General features: G+C 40.3%; 1 protein-coding gene across 1 annotated transcript in view; it reads right to left on the bottom strand.

Moving 5' to 3' along the window:
* Positions 1 to 6,184: 6,184 nt before the first annotated feature.
* Positions 6,185 to 21,382, bottom strand: part of ell (elongation factor RNA polymerase II) — a 33,075-nt gene continuing 17,877 nt past the window's right edge. The window contains exons 3-12 of the mRNA XM_040128278.1: positions 17,286 to 17,407; positions 15,618 to 15,781; positions 13,911 to 14,161; positions 13,653 to 13,777; positions 10,207 to 10,288; positions 8,183 to 8,801; positions 7,694 to 7,760; positions 6,669 to 6,840; positions 6,497 to 6,541; positions 6,185 to 6,406 (exon numbers count right to left, since the gene is read on the bottom strand). Of these exons, the coding sequence (XP_039984212.1) occupies positions 6,302 to 6,406; positions 6,497 to 6,541; positions 6,669 to 6,840; positions 7,694 to 7,760; positions 8,183 to 8,801; positions 10,207 to 10,288; positions 13,653 to 13,777; positions 13,911 to 14,161; positions 15,618 to 15,781; positions 17,286 to 17,407 (1,752 nt within the window). The 3' untranslated portion in view covers positions 6,185 to 6,301. The remainder of the gene's footprint in view (positions 6,407 to 6,496; positions 6,542 to 6,668; positions 6,841 to 7,693; positions 7,761 to 8,182; positions 8,802 to 10,206; positions 10,289 to 13,652; positions 13,778 to 13,910; positions 14,162 to 15,617; positions 15,782 to 17,285; positions 17,408 to 21,382) is intronic.

Genomic DNA, 21,382 nt, shown 5'->3' with positions numbered 1-21,382 from the left:
GAAAGCACACTTAGCTGTGTGACAAGTACAAAAAAAAAAAAGGAAAAAAAAAGGTCTGCTGTGAGGAAGGTGCAAATGGGCTGCACAGTGGCTCGCGGCGAGAACTGTCGGTGCGGCGTGTAGTTTTTCCTGTATCAGTTCTGGCTATCAGGCATCAATAGGGACTCCAATAAAAGTGCTTCATTTTCTTGATGTGTCTTTTGTAATCATCTGTTGTCAGAGGAAGAAAGTTATGATCACTGAATGCAGGATGCAGCACTTCTACTTATTAAACTCATAGCATAGACATGTAGATCACCTTTGATATATAAACATAAATGTTTACACAAACACACACAAAGAAAGAGAGAGAGAGAGAGAGAGAGAGAGAGAGAGAGGGATAACAAATATGTGTGATGTTTGTAGACCTGAATCTGGATCAGTGGTTCTGGAAGGATCAAAGTCCTAAATGAAGACAACTGTCTCACTACAGCATTTACAGACTTAACGTTGTTGTCCACAATTCTTGCACTTTTGTCCCTTTGCCTCAATCCTGAGAGAGTTTAAATGGACATATAAAAGCAAAACTATAAATGTGCAATAATGAGCAATATTTGAACGATCATTATATCTATACATAAAAATAAATAAACTAATGTGTTTAAGAGGCATTAAACTCACTGTGATATTGACAACAATCTGCCTGTTGCATCTCCAACAAGAACAACAACATGCATCAAACAATACCGTTGTTGCCCAGCTCTATATGAACATCAGTCATATGTACAATTAATGCACTACATAGCTTATAGAAAATGCATTGGTAGGATAGTGCCACATGCTGTACATGTGTACGACATGGGTCTCATCCAAAACATATTGTGCAGTTCAAGCTAATTACAGTATATTACAGTATACAGTAAACACACAATTTTATGCAACAAAAGACCAGTAGGACCAGTAGGATCATCTAATCTGTCTAACCTGCTATTGTTAGATTGCATTTCCAATGAAAGAATAAGAAATGACATGTGGGGATAAAGCGGATGTGTCGACAGCTCAAGTAGAGTCGAAAGAGACATGTCCTCAGCCCATTCACAGATAAGTTGGCTGATTCAGCGTGGCGATCTACAACAGAGCCGGTATTGTTTAGAAGGAGGTGTAGTCGTGCAGCATGAATGTGACTGTGACCTGACGTTGTGTTTCAAAAGGGTTGCCCTCAACTACAAAAGGCAGAGTTCAAAAATCCACGCCGATTTGATCAAAACTGCTTGAATGGCACAAAGACAAAACAAAGTACAAATTGACCTGATTTTGGAATCTTGACATTTATTTATTGTCTTTATTGAATGCATACAAAATAGCTCTCAAACAATGCAATGTTTTCATAGTGTTCTTTCAGTATAATAGATATAACACTATCAATGATGTCAAAACTTGTCATGTTAAAGGGAATATGTCTGTCTCTGATTAGACTTTTGTGTGCTGCTGTTTGGTGATTTGATGTGGTGTCAGTGACAAGATCAGCAGTGACGGGAAACAATCCTCCTCCTGTTAGAAATGACGCTGAAGGTCAGGACAGTCAATATGAAGCTGAGATACTAAGAACTGTGAGCTGTCATTAAAGAATCATCCACTGTCCCACAGCCGACATACTGGGACACATAACAAGGGAGGACAAGACACAGCGGACTGCAAGCCACAGAGACACTGCAAGATGAACAAGAGATAAGATGATAAACTCAAATGTTAAAGAGCATTTTTAGCCAGTTATGCCATGTTTGGGAGGATTGCAGACTGTTAGGAGTGGACCTGCTCATTTCAAATAGCATTCTTCCAAGAGAATAAAAAGATTCGGGGAAACTGAGATTAATCATAATTCTTCTTTCTGGGAGCAAAAAAAACCACCTGACAAGCCTGGTTATTGCACTGTGCTGCTGTGTGTTCATTTCTCTGCTCCACCAGCACCGAATTCATGAATCTCAGAAAATGCTACAGACAGCAGAGCTTATCCTGGCAATCGTGAATCTTACTGTTGAATTGCACTATGCAAAGTTAAAGGCTTGGCAGAGCACCGCCATTGGCTTTTTCACACATGTAACACAATTCATTTCTGTCATACTGTCTTGGTTCTTTTTGTCTGAATTAATTTTCCATACCACATTTTATTGATAATTTTTTTTTTTTTAAATGTGACGATATGAAGGTCGTTCTTTCCACACAAATGTGTGTCCTTGTTTGGGCTTTTGTCTGCTCGTCACAGGTTGCCAAGCTTCCCACAATTCAGGTGCCAAGAGTCGGAAATATTTCACTCCCAGCAACCTACACGTATGAGGCCAGTATTCGCTCTGTCTGTGGTTGAATGCAGAGATGTGCAGGTTAGACAGATGTAAACAGTGTGGATAAACCTCAAAATTGAAGCATTTTACTTGAATCTATTATGAAATCCCCTAATGTCTAATACACCAACCACTTACCTCAAATAATTGACTGACCTTTATTTCAACCATGCCCTACATTTTCACATTAAAGCACTGACCTGCTCTGTTAGCAGAGAATCCAAATACAAGCAGACCCCTCTCTCCATTTCACCGCTGAAATCCAGACAATTTAAACCTTGTCTCACTAGTACAACCCTGGAAACACAGAGGAGTAAGAGAGCTCTCAGTTTTTTCCATGCTGTGTGTAAACATGTCAGTGTATACGCTGCTGTATGTTGAAGAGAGGGAGAGGTGGCAGCTTGCCACAGTGAACTCGCTGACCGGGCCCCCCTCCAGCTCCCTGAGCAGCGCTGAGGCCAACTTTGGGATGTGAGCCAGTAGCAGCATAGCAAGGCTCAGGCACAGCTCAGCCCAGCCAACTGGAACACAGTCGCTATGTAGATTTCTGGGATCTTTCACAGTGTGTCAGATTACACCGAGCCCTGTCCTCCTCTGTTGCCTTGCCGGAGCATCTTCTGCTCACGCTGCCATGCCAGGGCCTTTTTTGGATCCACGCTTCAGTACGAGGCACAGACTTGACAGAAAATAACACACATTCATGGACCATAAGAGGATGCACATGAAAAACAACACATACAGGTATAGACTACATAAATACTCACCTCTTCTCCCACCATTTCCTTGCAATCAGACTGATTCCTGGGGGGGGGGGTCACTGAGCATACATAAGTTTTACCTCTCAGTAGAAACAATGCAGCCAGGGAAAACAAAAGGGATCAAAATGTTTCTTTTCAATTTGCTGTTTTCTTGAACAAAAACAAGGTGTGCCAGCTATGTGATGAGGCTTTAGAAACTGTGATACTGCTGCCATCTACAGGACATGCTCATCCCTACAGACCTCAATAATTATACACAAATGTTAGAATACCGACTGGTCCATTAAACAGAGATGGAAAACACAATGAAAACTCTATCAAACACACCAGTGTCTCACTTGTATTTTCAGGAAATGGCGTATACAAACATGACATCTGCGGTGCTTCCAAAAAAATAAAATAAATAAATAAATAAAAAATTAGATGCTCAAACAACAACTTTTCCCCCCCCGCTAAAATTCAGCTTCATTATAAGAACGGACAGCAACAACCAGTTCAGAATTTCACAAATAAGGATTTTGAAGAATTTTATTGAAACAAATATCAATTTCAGTCCCAGTCCCTTATGGTTTTCAAAAAGCGTGCTTTGGGTTTTAGCGCCAACATTTCATGACTCTTCTCCAAAGCCCTCTTTGCTTATACAGCAGCATGTATATACTCAGAGAGGAAAAAAAAAAAAAAAAAAAACCCTATACAACAGGTCATTTTGGCACAATCAACTCATACAATGGTACTCCTGTGCTGGCATTTCGTCACTTTCAAACAGTTTGCTTTCCATCGCCAGCAAAATGTGTTTACTGATGATCTCATTCACAATGGTTTTTGACCGTAATAGAGTGTAATACAGTAATCTTGTCAGAATATTTCTAGAATACAAGATACAGTAAGAATCGATGTAAAGTGTCTTTCTTGTTAAAGGTTGCAGTAATGGACGATGCAGAGTGTTGGTTCTGGTGACAAAACATTCACGTTTCCTCCTGTCCAGAAGTCATCAAGTCCCAGATCCAGCCTCAGTTTCGACCAACGCAGCATTGTTGTAACGAGTCTCGGAGCACTGGCCTTAATGTAGTGTTTGAAATAGGAGATTGATATAATCTGAAACCTGTCATTACATTAAAAATACTTGAGCCCCGTCATGCAAATCCTATCTGAAGTAAAGGAGTTTCCACTGGATGATGAATTATGTAGACAAAAGAAATGATAACAGAAACTAGAGAATACTGTAACATGTTCCTTTGCCAACATTTGGTAGAGCGTTTTGTTTCATCCGACTCAGTAAGCACTTTGGTATACATGCTGGTCAGAGCCATGTCTAATGATTACATATTACCTCAGTTGGACTAGGCCTTTGCTTGGATTTCGATATCCTTGGGCAGTTTTTTTTTTTTTTTTTTCAAGTAAAGATACAAAGACTGTTCATTGTAACACATTCATAAAGCATGCACTCTGATGGACAAAGAGAAAAGTGTCATTTGGACAAAACCCCCAGGTAACAGCAAGATCAGGAGAAAAGTGCTGATTTTTCATATTCACATAAAAAAATTGATATAAGAAATGAATTTGCTGACTAAACTCAACTTCTGATACAGCATTTCTAATTTTTCTTCGGATACGCTGAGTGGATCCGTCTTGATGCGACACTTCTCAGAGAGGAGACCTGATCCAGGAGATAGATTTTGCGTCATCCTCTGCTGAATATCTGACATCACATTTGAAAAGGCAAAAAGAGGTCGCATGTGAGCATTCCTTCTCTGAGCTGGAGGTCCACCAGGCTCCACTCAGAGGATGATCAAGGATGGCTTCATCTTAACAGTCGTCTCAAATGGACTACCATGTGGGTCGATGAGCAGACAGTTTACGCAAATAAAAAAAAAAAAATAAAAAAATCTGATCATCTAATAGACACCGTAAACACTGCTGTTTAAACATAACTAAAATTGGCAAGGATGGTAACTTAAGAGATATCAAATCTGTGGATCAACCTAAATTTTTTAACATTTTGAAAATGAAAAGCGAAAGCCTACAGGTCTGAATCCCCTGTCTGCATCATCTTACAATTAAAGGATCTTCCATAGCATGATGAAGAGCAGAGCTGGCAATAAACTCTTCAGATAACTTTGAATAATTCTATTGCTACAAAAGCCATCACAAACTAAACTGGAAAGACAACCAATGAAGAGCTTAATATAGATAGCATATGATGAACCATAACTAAGGACCAGTGCTGTAACTGGTGAACAAGCCCTGCAGCTCGTCACAACTGAGTGAGGAGTCGGTGTTCAAAGAAAATCTACAGCTCTAGACTGACTGGAAACTTTCACACTTCCCCAATTTTTAAGACATCTGCACGTTTTAGAAAAGAAAAGCCAAGCGCACAAATCTGCGTCTGACTGTGTGCATTTAGAGGCATTGTTTTGATTTAATCAAGAGTAATATCTGCATCTCTTTAAAAGAGAAAATAGGATTAACGCCAACAGATTGACAATTAGATGGGCAAGGCAGCTTCTTAATGAAATACTGGCTGACATTCAAGATGTGAGGACGAAAAAAAATAAGAGAGAGACAGCTTTTAAGTATTGGTATTGAGGAGTGTAAAACAGACTCACCCCCCCCCCAGTTAAGTGTCAAAAATAAATAAAAGGAAAGACAGGAAAATAAACTAAACATCACAACCATTCGTTTCATTTATATGGGGAAAACTGATGTATCATTAACTTAATTTTTCTTTACACAAAAACAAATTAGTTGCTTTTGGCGTACAATCTGCAGTTTTAATCTCAGTGTCCCCTTCCCTTCAATTTCAAAAACAGGAAGAGATTATTTGAATGTTTCCCAAGAAAGTGGGAAACCGTCCATGTTTTGACTCTTTCAGACCTCTGTGCACTATAAGCAGGGTGGGCTGTTGAGAAAAACAAAGCCACACAGAACCTGTTTCTGGATGCATTGTAACTACACAGGTGGACCTGGACACACCAGGCGCAGCCCCATCTTCCAAAAGGAAAAAACGAAAGGAAAGGAAAGAGAGAAGAAGATCATTTGTCCTGCTTAGTCCTCACTAGAGCCTTTGGCCCCAACAAGGGAAATACTCCGTTCATGGCATCTTTCATGAGTATTTTTTTTTTTTTTTTTTTTTTTTTTTTTTTCTTAGCACAAGCGGAATCCAGAGTTTTCCTTTATCTGTTTGGTTTCCAGAGATAACAGGGAAACAGTGTCTACTGACTACTTTTAAAGTTGCTGTTGATCGTACTCTGCAATAAGTCTCTTTATATGTGCCAGTTTGTTGTGTAGATATTCACAGCGGTTCTTCTCTTGGCTATAGTTTGGGTTAGTCTGCAAGGGATATGAAAAGGCACAGTCACAGTCTGATAATCTACTTAGATTCTTTATGCCATTGAAATCAGTGAAAGCAGGAAAGCTTACCTTTTTTATTTTATGATATTCTTGAAGTATCTGATTGTGGATCGTCTGCGAAGAGAGACACAAAAAGGGCAACTATGTGAATAAATTAACACTTTTTTTAAAATTTTAAGTTACTCAAGATATTTTCAGAGAAAAACAGCAGATTTGTGTGTGTGTCCTTTAGGGAATTTACCTTGTACTTGTCTGTGCCTTGTTGGAGTTGTTTAAGCTCATTGTCAAGCACAGTGAACTGCCGGGTGATGCCCTCTATCCGAGCATGCAGACCCCGGTACTCACTATACTCAGCGTTGAAATCATTTTTATACCTCTGACGCTGCTCCGGAGAGCCGATTACTGTGTACTTCCTGGGGGGGGGGTAAGAGAAGATGTGGATAAACAGGAATGTTATACAGATACTTTTGCTTATGTATCTAACCTAACCATTTATTAATTGTAGATATTTTTTCAAGTGAGAAAGTAACCATATAGATTGCGAACACATTATCAGTTTATCCAAATGATGTCTGCTTGGAAATTTGCTGCAACTTTTTCTGAGTCGTGAGGACCAGCGGTCATCCCAGCAGCTTGCAGTCAGGCTCCCGAGATGACTGGCCGGTCAATGTATGCCATCATCTCGGGGAAAAAAGTCTTATCTCAGCAAGAGCTTAAGTAATTTACCACTGGCTCTGTTGACTGTAGCGTTTTGAAATTTGTTATACAGCGACATCACAACATTTTCAATTATAATAAATCGATTTGAAATTAAAAATATTTTTTAATATATATTACAATTCGGATAACAGGTGTGTCTTTTACTAAGGTCACAGTCAATGATACTTTTCCCCCCCGAAAAAGTCTGTTTAGAAATACATCTGTCTGAGTTATGACTCCAATTGAGAATATGAATTTTTAGGCAAATTAGTAAACAGGCACCAAGGGTTTTAAAATATCTTAACTGCCTTTGTGAGATGTGTGTCACAGCAACTGCTGCAACTGTAGGTAAGAGGGCAAAATTCCGATAACTAACTTCCCATCGCTTTTAAAACATTGGCATGCACCTGTCCCTTGCACCTCTTCCGCCAGGCCCCCCTTCAACTCTGCCTTCTCGCAGTTTTAAAACCTCTGATTTATAACAGTGAATTTAAAGAGAATTCAAACTCCCTTAGCTGGCAGCGTCGCTGTAGGATCTACTGAAACCTAAAACTGTTAAATACTCACAATAAATAGTCTGCCACCTCAGGTGATGATGAAGGAATACTGGTAGTGTTGCACATTCCATTCAGATCTGAAACAAGTTCACACAGAAAATGGCATTGATCTGAGTATGTTATATTTGCTGTCTGTGTGTAAAAACGGCTGAAGTGCAACTGGAAAGGCACCACCCCAAAAAGATCATTCATTCATTACATAATAAGTTACTGTTTACATCATTAACCTCTTAAACCTCTAATCCTCTCAAGGTGTTCACCTGAGGAAACTGAATGCATAAAGCTCAACAGCAGGGGTCTCCGTATATCAGTGAGTCACATACTGGTCACATGATGCATCACCTACTCACAGGATGACTATATAGTGTCTATCCACATATAAAGTAAGATTTTTATTCAGAAATCTCTCATCTGATGCAAGAGCTGTGGGACTGATTTTTAGTAAATAAAGCAGTTTTCTGCAGAAGTAAAACATGATCTCTGTGTCCGTTGATCTCACCTGTGCTTTTGTGTGGAATACTGTTGCTTTTAAGGTTTCCTGGGCTCATCCCGCAGGCTCTATTAGGCTCAGGCACACGTTCCTCACGACTCTTCCTCTCCTTCTCCTTTTCTTGCTCCTTATCTTTCGCCCTCTCCCTGTCTTTGCTCTTTTCCTTGTCTTTATGCTTTTTTGACTTCTTCCTGGACTTGCTGTTGAAGGATGAAAGACTCTTGTCCCGAGGGCCTTCCAGGACTGAGTGTCCAAGAGATGATGTGCCAATGCTGGGCGCAGTGAGCACCGTTGACACAGAGGAGAGCGAAGGGGGTTGGCTGAGCCTCTCGGATACTGCTGTTTCCTGAGAGTCACAATCTCTCCCATTGTGGTTGGAGTCATTGCTGACGTCTGACAGCGCTTCGAAAGGACGAGGGATGTCCAGCACAGGGAGCTGCTGAGAGCTGGATGTCATGCTGCCGTCTGACACAGAAACCACTTCTGCCTGCGTTCCTCCTGCCTCTCCTCTCCCGTTGGAGGAGGTGAGCTTGCCATTAACTGTGGCTGTTGCAGCCTTGCTGGCAAGGTGTGATATCCTGGGCTTTTTGTTGACAAGAGGGTCAATGAAGTCAGCAGCAGGCCGTTTCTGGCAGAAAAATAGCAGTTTTAGTAGCAGAATCCAAAACAGGGTTCACTATGAATTTGGTTCACTTTAGAGTGAGCGAGGGGTAAACTGCAGCCCAGGTCAAAGCAATTAAAATGGTCTGAACTGTGGAGGACAAGGGAGTGTACAGAGGGGAGGATTCTAGTATACAGATGTAGAAAGCAACACAAAGGAATTGAGTATAAGAGGAAGAGTATTCTCCGAAGCACAGAGACTATGATGACTGTGCTGTCTTTTCACAATACCAGGGATTACATTACAGACAGGCCCTGTTTGACCCAGACTGCACCAGTGTCTTTGGGAGTGGCTGACCCAATCACTGTGTCCCCCAACAGAAGACTGGCATTCTTAAGTTATTTTAATTTTTAATTTTAAATCCATCTTAGTATGGACATGGTCTTGCGCTGTTTGCCTTGCAGCAGCATGATTCATGTCTCACCTTTCTGAGGTTTTCATACAGCTTTGTCTGCTGCGTTTTTAAAAAATTCTTATTTAAATACACCACTGAATCTAAAAAAAGAGCCCGGGGTACTGTTTGGGGTACTTTGTGTTTGTGTGGTGTGTTTACTGAGGGAGGGAGTGGAAAGGAAGAGGCATTCAGTAGGTGTCTGAGGGAGAAGAACCTGAGAGGAAGGAGCTATTAATATAACAGTAGCTCCTCCTCCCTTTACCTAATGGAGGTGTAAACAATGGATAAACTCAAGAGTCTGGACTGAGCTAAAAAGAGAACAGCAGGACAGGAATATGAAAAAATGAATTAGGCAATGAGGAGTGAAAAAGAGTGTCACTAAAATTAAGTGTACAGTGGAGGAGATTTAATGTTTGGTTCAGAAACAAAGCTTTAGTACGTGTGCAACCAACGGTGTGCATGTTTAATCGTTCTTGAAGAGCCCATAACAACCATTAGTTGGTAAGACTAGTCAACTGGAACCAGTTCAAAAAACATGCACTGAAACTGAAATTCACTGAGCAAACAGAGGAAAAACAAATCAGTTTAGAGGGAGAGAGAAAGAAGAATTTCAAAAAACCCGCCCTGGGAAATACCAGAAAGCACCAGACTGCAGGAACAACCCAAACAGCAGGCTGTAGTATTTGGTAAACTGGTGGAAAAAATAATCTAATACACATCTTTGGTGAAAAGATGTGTATTGGAATGGGAATTGCCCATTCTCCTACTCTTTTTATTGGATCAGCTGCAACGACTGAAGGCAAAGTAGCTCTGGTCAAAGATTAGCTATGCAGAATGTATTTACACTCTACTGAATTAACCTCAAGCAGTTCAAGAGTCTCAAAACTGAAATATCATCATGAAAATAGTCACTATCCAACGGTATGGCCGCAGTAAAACATTACTTATTTTACAACTGGGAAAGAAAAGGACGTTCACCTGAGAGGGTGAGCTGCTGGCCAGCTCTTTGGGTGGGCTCTCCGGTGGAGGGGCAGAGCTGTTCTGGGCCTGGCACTGTTTCCTAAGAGAGTGAACACACGCAAACACACAGACGCACACATACAAGAAAAAGGAAAAGCTTGATGTAATATCTGCAAAATATATTCTTCGCACACTTTGCGTGGCAGGGACACGACTATCTATCCAACTACCTGTTCAAGTGTCACAGCATTACTATTGGCACCAATGAAGCAACATTAGGGGTTTCAGTTAGATCTGATTATTCTTCCACTGTACGTGTTTCTAACTTGTTTGACCAATCGATTTATCAATTGAGGACACTGTGGAATTAGTTTTATTTGCAGTGATTTATGCTCTTCATATTAAGAGCTTAAATCTCAAGCCAATGTTCCAAACCATGTAGCTGTCATTTTTGTCAAGATGTATGAGGGCATTAAAAACAAGTTACAAGAGTTGCTTTGTGAGGCTGAGACGGTCGCTATGACAACTGAGTGAAGGAGGAGCTACTTGACAGAGCAGCATTTTATCATAACACTTCACACACATTTTGAAAAAAAAAAAAAAAATGGACACGGCACAATTTTAATAATTAAATCTGTACACATTCTTTACCAGTTTCACAGTCTTCATTGTTTTTTTTAGAACATTTAATACACAATTCTGCTATTTCTCTTTCTCTGAAGAAGAAAACGTACGTACGTATCTCACATGTTGTGAGATTGTAGTGTTGCATGTTTCTTTAATGGCTGAACAATTCTGGCAGCTAGCCCAAGAAAAGTGAGAAAGTGGCACGACACTCCACTGTGACCGAGAGAAAGTGAGAGAGAGAGAGAATATGGTACGGCAGCTCACTTTGGGTATGGATGTTGTTTGGGAGATTCTTCAGGCAATATGCACACTGCAAAGTTGACTAAATTGTCTTTAAATGGGATCAGGGATGGACTCCATTTGTTTTCAAGTCACTATATCCCTGACCACCTCCAAAAGGGCCCTGACTAACTGCAGTATTCACACCTGTATTTGGACTTGCCCACTTGTGATCACATCACCCAAGAGCCATCTTAGTGTCACGTGTGAACAGAGCCTCAGATTTATTATGATATGTGAAACACTGACCTCATTATTTACCAGGTTGATCCGTCACATGGCAGCAGTCTCAAACCAAAAGAACTGTGCCAATGTATAGCTATCCAACCAAGATAAAAAGTGCTTAACCAACACAACCAAGACAAAGTTAAATCTCAGCATGGCAGCCATCCTATTGATCCCGATTTTTTTCAATACATAACAAATTCACTCTGTGTCATTACTGAAGCTGAATTTAGGTCTGCTTGTTTGAACAGACAGCTGTAGCTCTGGTTTGAGGATTTATCGACGCAAACAAAGAAGCCACAGCTACAAACACAACATTTCAGTCTGAAATGAAAAAGAGCCCTTTCCACGTGCAAAGATGCTGCTGCCACGGCTAATGACATTATCAGTAGGGGGCAGTTGGATACACCAAGTCTAGTCAATGCCCCACCCTAGTTCAATCAGAGCATGTGTGTTTGTGTGTGTCTGTCTGTGAAGGGGACAGTCAGATAGACAGACAGGAGCTACGAGTGAGACAGCAGGCCGACCGCTATGGCTGAACCTTGGACCGGTGCCACCTCACACACGGATCAGCATGTGCTGGAACACTGTTGCATCATGTGCGTTCCAATCATGTTGCTGTGCTACTCCTGCGTGACTGACTGCATTAGCTCAAACACTCTGGAGGAGCTGGGGAGGGGGAGATGGTATTAGGTGGTAGGCTATGATTGTTAGTCAGCTGATAAACTCACAAACAGATCAAAGTACAGTAACAATACAGACACACAAATCAGCTCCAAGTATTCATGGATATGAATGCCTTTACAAACAAAACACAAGCACGTACACACATGCACAAACACAGATAATACACTGAGTGACCAGAAAAAACAGAAATCCATGTATCCCCCAATGCACTACAACAGTTCTGTAATAAATACTGCTTTTGTGAAACTTTTTAAAAATTTTAATTGTTGCTGACACTGTGTCAGAAAGGCTGTCCTCAAGTATTTTACAAGGTGTTTCTAATATTTTTGTATATTTATACATGTAATCTATACATGTAAATGTGGTGGACAAAATGCTAGAAACACCGTTCCAAAAGTCTAATACAACACAAAACATACCCTAAAACTGTGTTAGTGAAGTCTTAACAAACAGTGGACATTCCAGGTAAGTAAAGCAGTACATGTTGCAGGGCTATTGCATTGCACTGCATTGCATCTTACAAGTGTTTCTCTTCTTCTCGTCACTCAGTTTTAACTCTCTAGCTGCTCTTGGTGTTATACCACAGGTACCTTTAAGCTTATCATTGAGAAATGGAGCCATTCTTGAGTCCACTAAGTAAACACAAACTCAGCACTGAGCACTGCTGCCTGGTCTATATATAGCTAGCTGGGAGCTTGCTTTTCCTTAGTGTCCCAGATCCTGAGAAACACGATTTTTCCACTGGGAAGAAGGCCAGCGGTTCAAGCTGTCAACAAATACAACACTTAAATTAAATTCAGTGGAGCATACAGACATATTCCTGGCGACACACAGACACCTGCCATTCTCACAAACACACACAGTGGATTTTACACAAGTTTAGCACATCCATTCTTTAGGTATTAAATAAATCATGAGAGCGGGGAAAATGTGAAGTGGACAAAATTCAATCCAAGAAAACCTTATATATACTAATCATCTCATACAACATAGTTTTAATTGGTTACATACTAAGATTTTAAAAGGGAAAGATTTTTGCATGCATACATGTCATCTGTTTATAGATGGACATTTCTCTACAATTCAGAGCTATCACCGTGCGGCCTTACTCTCGCCCCAGAGAGTCAACACAAAGTTGCAGTGTCACAAACTTACCCCACAACATCCTGAATCGTAACTTCAGAAAACTCTACCCAGTTTAAGCAAATGTAATGGAAGTATCAGATATAAAAAAAAAAAAAAACATTTTTACTTTAGAAATGCAATCCACTGTTATAGTATCAGCTATTGTTCCTCAGAAGCTAGGGGATTTCAGGCTGCTGGTTACCTAAAAAGACCTATTTACAAACATTGCAAAAATAAATTCCCAACATTGACACATAAAATCTTCAGACAAAAGGAGAATTAATCATTTAGATGACATTAGGCTAATATCACAATGTCTCCAACGACATACTGCACACTACACCAGTCTTTAAAAAAATATATGTAAATTTACATGTAATCTTTTGCAAATTTGCTATATTTTCTAACATATATTCCATATTCTTAAAATAACTGTTTAGCTCATCTAAATTTATGGCTGATGAGAAATCATCATCAGAGCAGGGTGAAATCGGGGTTTCAAGGGAGAGTAATCCACGTACCTAAACAAGATTCTCTTGAGAAGTTGCTGGTCTCCTTCTGTGTAGCCCGGCCAGTCCTTCTGAATTTCCTTGTACAAAAAGTCCTTCAATGTGAAGGTGTTGTCTCTCCCATTCAGGTTTGCCACCTAGGAAATTCAAAAGAGCCATGGGTGAGTCTACTACACTCTGCAGTTGAGAATAATCAGAAGGGATAACGTCGATGTGAGTTGTAAACGATTGACTGAAGGTGTATATACTATGGTAAAGAGTGTGTGTGACCTGTTGCAGGTGGCTGTCCAGGGAGTCTTTGTCTAATTGCGAGAGGCCATCTTTCTGCAACCTCAGGATCAGCTCAGGCTTCTTGTAAGGCTTGAGGGCCAGCAGGTGTATGAGGCGCTCTCGGAGCGGCCTGTGCTGAGTCGTGCCTTTCTTTAGAGTACTGCTAGAGATGATGACAGGCCGAGATGTTCTCCGTAACGGGGCGATGTCTGAGAGGCCAGGTGCTGGTTTTCGTATCTGAACCTTCTTGCCTGAGATGAGTTAGAGATGTAAAGGCAGAGTATGTATTAGAGAAGTTGGATAACTTGGATTTCTTTTAAGAGAAAATACTGATATCACTGTAATGATATTGAGCTTAATTTTCTTATTTGATATCTACGTTTTCATTTATCTAACCAAGTATTTTTAGGGCTGCACATTGTGTCCTGTTGTATGCACTTTTTGGTCATTCAATGTTAAATTCAAAATTGGCCTGTAAACTCAAGTTGGGAATAAACTGTTACAGTGTGGTGCAAGAAAAAAGGGGAAGAAAACAACGAGCAAAAGAGAAAAACTATTTGGCTGACGTGGTCCCGGGGCATGTAAATCCTTCTAAAAGAAAAAACTATTTTATATAGTTTACTTTACAGTTAATTTACAAGTTGTAATGAGAATTTCAGTTTATGAGAATTTTAATTGCTGGAGGAATATTGTGAACTATACTTCAATCTACCACTGAAACAAAAGCTCTGGCAGAAAAGGACTCATCAAGTGACTTTTTGGCTGGCAGCAAGTGCTTGCTTGTTTTCTTAAGAACAGAAATTACGTGTAATCTCAACAAGAAATATATTTATTTCTGTCAACATATTTTTATTCAGTGACTGTTAATGGCTGTGAGAGCTTGCAGATGACTCAGAAAACATGAATCTTTACTGCTGCCACGTCCACCCAAACTCACCTTCCATTAAAAACATCAGCTATTATTACCTTCTCCCACCGAGACCTTTTTTTCAGGTGATTCAGATTCAGATGAATCTTGTGTTGCCTCCTACTGAGACCGAAACACTGTTTGATTCAACAGCACAGATGGACTGAACATTTTTTGACTCACTGCTGAACAGTGAATAGGCTTACACTGGATTTCTTTCTTAGCAGGCAACGAGGCAGGGCCGCTGTGGTTTTCTGCTGCAGCTCAACGCGATGTGTTTTATAGTGCAGGTCAGAGACCAAAGAAAAAATCCAGGAAGTTGATGTGTTATGCCCAGGGACATTTCTATCTCTTTGTGTTTAGATTACGTTCATGGGGTTAGGGAGAAAGAGGATCAGTGTGTATGCGGCACATTACATGTTTGACCATTGAGGAACTAACCACCATCAAATTCAATAAAGTCCTGGATACAGATGAGGCATGCTGGCAGTGTGCTGGACCTCTGCCATTCAGCCCCAGACCCAAACAACCTGTCTGGTCCAATGTGAACCCATTCACCAGTGGAGAAAGACTACACAAACACATAGGCCATTTGGGTGCTTGCAGAGCACAGAAATTCTTCCAGTCTCTGTATGCCCGTTAACTCCCAACACCTTTATGGTGTTTAGATGGAAATATCTCTTTTCCATCGCCCAAAATCCCATATCCTGACTTATTAAATACCGGTGATTACAAGTCCGTGACTGAGAAAATGCCCAACTGACCTGTGGTATTCATATGTCAGTATCATGTCTCCTCACCTACGTATCTTCCCCCAGGCTTGATGACGATGGCACTCCTACTGCGAGTCTCCTCCTCAACCTGGGCCATGCTTTCCCTGGCCTTCTGGTAGGAGTCATCTGTGGCACATACTGTAATCTTGTCCTGGATCCCACCCAAACAATCCAGCTGAATGCTCCCTTCACTGCCAAAACAAAGAGGAGACATTCAGAGAGGAAGACAGGGATAGAGTGACCAGTAGCTTAAGTAGGAAAAGAATAGAAAAGATTGGAAGGGAATTACTCCTTATTTTGAAGATGGTCTATGATTAGTTTGTCAGTTATGTAAAATAGACAGAAAACAAACCAATACCATGTTATATTTTAGAGGATACTAAATTAAATTATAAACATAAATCTACTACAAGTTAATTCTCAGCATCAACCTCAAATCTCTCACTATTTGCAATAACCCACCCCTCCACTGTGCATTCCTACCCAGCTGAGATCCATTTAACACCCTGAGGGCACAACTATTATTTTTTCAATTTCCACCCAACTGTGGGTTCCCACAGTACGATTCACTGCCGCATCAAATCCCATTCTTTCCTGACTTTCGGGATCTCTTTGATTCCGCTCCACTTTGATGAGGATTTGGCAGAAAATTAGATGGTGTTGGTGCAGTAAGTGGAAGCCGAGCTCTGTCATTTGAGTTTTAGATTGGAACTCAAGGTTGATTAGGATCCAGTCAGAGATGCGGATGAACTCCACCTGACCCAGTTGTTAAAAATACTTTCAGAGTAATGGGGTCAGAAACTTGACAGTCAGAAGCAGAAGAGCCTTGTTGTTCCTCATTCTGTTTTTCTACTACTTTCCGCTTCAACACAGGCATCTGGTTCTGTTCATCTGATTCTGCTGGCATTTTGTTCATATGTAAGGCTAGGGAAAATGTGCAGAATGATGTTAATGGGCTTGATGCATGGAGGGGGATGGACCGACATTATAAGCAAGTCTTGTGTCATTGCAGCTGCTACTGCAGACAGACAGGACTTGCAGCAAGAGCACGTGCTACAAATATTAAGGTTAAAAGGTTTTAAGAACAAATGAGCACTGAATAATCTTAATTTACACAGAAAAACATCACACGGCCAAAACCTGTATCAAAAACTAAAATGCATGCTCTGTTTCTATTTGGAACAACCTCAATCTTATTTTGCAACTGATCACAAACTTATTTAGTTTAATAATTCAATTAATAATTAATAATTCAAAGAATAACGGGAGAAAAAGTAAAGTCTTGATTGGATTATGACTAAACATTGCATGTCACCTTTTCACACTTGTTTATTGAAAATAAAAAACAAGTACATAATTTACCAAGTGTAGTTCACATTTCCATTTAATGGCGTCTACTTAGAGCCAAAGTGCCCACTCTGTTCATCAGGGGTGCCTGTTGGGCATCTCAGTGAGAGGCTTGGTGATACGCCTCAGGTCCAAACTATGTTAAACAAATAGATTGTCTGCCTGGAAATACTCATTAGGTAACTCAAGTCCAAAGACTTGATTATTTACAGACGGAGCTCAAACACAGTACAGTTTGACATTACAGTTGCAGTTACAGTGAATTTGGGTTTCTGAATAAGAAGCATTAAGTGCACACACTATATATGAGAAGAGTCAAAGTGAGCGAGATTCAGTGTTTGCCTTCACCTGGTGATGTACTGCTGGATGCAGTCAAAGCTGCCCTGGGGGTTATCTCTGCCCACATTTGACAGGTAGAAAGTAAATGTTTGCAGTTCACTGGAATTTTCTGACCGTGGTATTGAAATTTTCTGTTGAAGACAAAAAAAGGAAAACATGAACATATGAAAACATATTGAGATATTCCTGTTATAAACTATTTGTTCTCAAAGGAATAGATAGCATAGTCCATGGTACCTTTCTGCTGTATTTTCTAAGCACAGAAATCTGGAGAGTTACATTTTAGACTGTTTTCCAGGCTTTGATAAATGTGTGTTTTCTCTTATGTTTTGTTTATTTGTAACACCATTTAGATATTTTCCAGCCATAGAACCAAGAAAGGATTATTAATCCCACTCCAGACCCTATTTGGAGATTTAAACACACAATTTTATGCCTGATGTGCTGTACACCTTAAAAACCTGGCCCTGCCTTGGTGAAGCAGTGAATAAACTTGAGCCATTTTCTTGCTGGCGTCAAAAACACTGAAAACCACACAAAATGCAGTTAAAATTCACTGCCTTCTCTTCTTCCAGCTTGTATCTACCACGATAGTCTATGAGCCGCAGAGTGTTCCTAATTGCGTTCCCAACGTGTCATTGGTGGAACCACATGTAAATTACTGTAGCAGAAGAACTATGATTGGTATTTCTGTAGTCTCTGGCCTTCGACACTGTTATGCACATCCTAGTCCACCCCCATAATTACGTTCCTCCAAAACTACAGGTGTTGCTTTTAGAAGTCTCCAGTGGCAGTGAAGTTAACCCCTGTCAACTAGCTGCTCACCTCCACAAACCTCTAATCATCTGCAAGCTGCTGGACACTTGTTTAAATGGAGGAAATAATTTGACTAGTGACAACTGGGATGCAAATGCTGCATTTTCGCTTTAAAATACATTTTGCACTATTAAATTTGGGGTGAAAATGGTTAACACTTTAATGCCGTGTGAAGAAGCATGTCAGTAATTTTCAAGTGAAAGTCTGAGCAGAGAGAGCGCTGAATGACACTAAAACCATGCCTTGCCACATTCTAGTCTACCTGTTCCACCTTAAAATAATTTTAAAACCCTATCATTAGAATGCGAATTCAAGACTGAATTTACACATATGTTCTAAAGAGAAAAACTCCAGCAAAAAGTAACTTAAGACTGACAGTAAGGTCAGTCAGTGGGTTGTGTTTCCAGGAGGGCCTGGCAAGTGGACCCCTGCTCAGCTTTGTTTACCTGACACCACTTGTTTACCTCAAGTGGTGTCACAGCCAAGGACTGTACATAGCACTGTGCAAGGGCAACTAAAGACGACTAAAGTCACCGATTAGATGGTTTTGGATCCCCAGTGCAAGTCCTCTTGACCAGTAACCAACTCAGAGTGACCTAACCTACATCAGAGGCTGAGCCTGTGACTCACTGGCTTCTTCATCAGTGCTGGGATGGACATGTGGTCACACTGTAGGCGGCTCAGCTCTGTTTACCAAAGGCCTCAACACGTGTGAAGGCTGCAGGTGGCCAACTATAAATAAATACAATGTCCTTTATTTGCCTTCTTGGAAGACCTGTACTCTCAGTTATTCATGATACTCCACTTCAGTATGACATAAAGCACACTGCCTTCTGCTGCAAACTACCTTATAAAGATAAAGTAATAACTTTGAAAATAACAACTATTATAGTATAGTTTTGCTTTTTATTATGATCATGGTCCCAATTACCAAAAACGAACACTGGATATAATCCCTCCTATGCCTTGTGATTAGCCGACCTGCCTCTGGGTAACAAGATATGTTAACATTATACTGTAAGTTCTGAATGTTCTTACTCTTTACTTTCACTGCTACTTCAACCTTGTCCCTTGCTAAGCAGGCAAAACAGCAAAACAGCTCCCTTTGCAAAGTCCTATAACACATTTGAAGCTAAGTCTAAGTAACAGAGATCAAACAGCCAGTGCTGCCACTGCTAGCAGCAAGAAAATAGCTCTGAATAACCCAGTCACAACAACATTACCAACATATTCACTCGCATCTCTCCTATAAAATGAGGTTTCAGCAAACAGAGAAAAGAAACTCCAGATTTTTTACAAATGGGTCACTCCAGGATCATTTAGTCTCCTGCAGTTTTGTGTTTGTTTTATGAGGGTATGAAAAGCAGCAAAGAATGCAGCTATGCCCAGTCTCAATGGTGAAAACCACATCATAGGAACATAAATATGATGATATATATGTTTTGTTGGAAGAGGAACTACAGGGATTAATGCTCTACTATGCTGTGGTGTTGAAAACCATCTACATGTACAGCAGGGACAATTTTAAACTTGAACATACTTATGTCAAGTTTATATGAAAACGCGGAGGAACAAAGGTGATAGGTTGAGAACATGAATCCAGAGATGATTAAGAGGCAGAGGAACTGGCTGAAAGGCAAAGCACAAGGGAGGGACTCAGTTGACTCACACCGTAGAGAAACAGTGAGAAGCTAAACAGGCTCTTCCACACCAAATGGCTCAGGCATCAGCTTAACAAATCTGAGAGTGTTGAAACAACAACATGCATACAGTAATACAATACACATTAATGGACGACTATGGTTTCTAAAGAAAATGGGTCATCATTAGATGAAAACTGACACACCCTACTTGTGGTTAGTGAGTGGCGCTTTTCTATGACAGTGATGTCATGTGCGATATGCTTGTGTGCAATTTCATAGTTTGAAAATTTTTATATTTGTAAAATGAAACAAATGGTGATTCAACACGATATGTTCAGAATATAAAAAAAACACTAATGACCTAAAAATTAAAAGTGACTGTGGATTCAGAACAAAAAGAACTCGTTCTTTCTGAACTGATCCTGAAACACGACAGGAATAATCTACCTTCAGATACTGTTACTTCAAGCTAACATTCTTTTGTAAACCTAACTGCTGTCCCCTCTTAGAAAAAACTAAAAACCCTAGTGTTAAAAATCAATTTAAGTTGCAAATTAAAAACCTTTACTTTACCCTGCTGTTGCCAAAAAACCCAGACAAAACAGAGCAATGGAAAAAGAGCACACATTAAAGAGCGTGGAGAGATTACTTAAACACTGGATGAAGGGTAGGGAGTGACAGTGAAATGCTCCATCTCTATGTGTAATTATCCCCTTTATACAGCTTTTTCTAAGGGTGGAAGTGGGTTTTAAACAGGTTGTCCAACCACCCCCTTCCTGTTCTGCCTGCAGCTAACCTCATATTCCCATTCTAGATGGCATCCAGAAAACAATGCCTCTTTTCATGTTGATGTGGTTGAAGAGGACTGGCCCCCATGCACTTTGTCTTGTCCTCTCTGCAAGGCCACGGGAGAAAAGACGGTGCAAAGAGATGCAAAAAAGAAAAATCAGACAGACAGAGATAGGACCGTGAAACACCAAGATGACATCAAAGATGTAGTGCTGACTGATCAAATGTTTTGCCCCATGTCACCTTATGTTCTCTCTTTTAGGTGAACACACTGCAAAGACTACAGCCAACAGGCAGCTGACCCTTGTATGTATGGGTGATCTGCTCCTGCATTAGAGTTTAGAACTAGTCATGCTGTATTGGTAATCCCAGAATTAATGTGGGAGGACAACAAACTAGCTAACAATTTTCATGACACTATAAATCTGTTTTCGCAGTCTAATCATATGATCGGAATATAAATTGAGGAAATATATCTGATAAAAAGCTGAGCTGGAACTAAAAAGCTTAGCTTTGTTTGTACTGGCTTTGTCAGTATGTTGTTAGAAGAAGAAAAAAAAAAAAAAAAAAAAAAGCAGGCCAAAAATAAGGAGAAACCAAACTAAATCTATTGCAACACCAATACAGCATGCTCAGCCAACAGCTGCATGCCGTCTAAGGGTCGACTACTGTGCCAGATACACTGCAAAATCTATGGTTGATGTTTAGCCACATACACTCAGCAAACTTTCATTCGTCTTGTTTTTTTCAGAGGCACAGAACACAAGTCGGAAACAAACAGCAATTCAGAGAGACAGATGGGGAGGTTGTAGAAGAGAGTAAGAAAGAACGACAAGTATAGACCATCTCCATTCATTC

The sequence above is a fragment of the Xiphias gladius genome, chromosome 6, assembly GCF_016859285.1.
Source record: "Xiphias gladius isolate SHS-SW01 ecotype Sanya breed wild chromosome 6, ASM1685928v1, whole genome shotgun sequence".
Taxonomy (NCBI): domain Eukaryota; kingdom Metazoa; phylum Chordata; class Actinopteri; order Istiophoriformes; family Xiphiidae; genus Xiphias; species Xiphias gladius.
The sequence above is the reverse complement of the archived record's forward strand: the minus strand, read 5'-3'. Positions and strand labels throughout refer to the sequence as shown.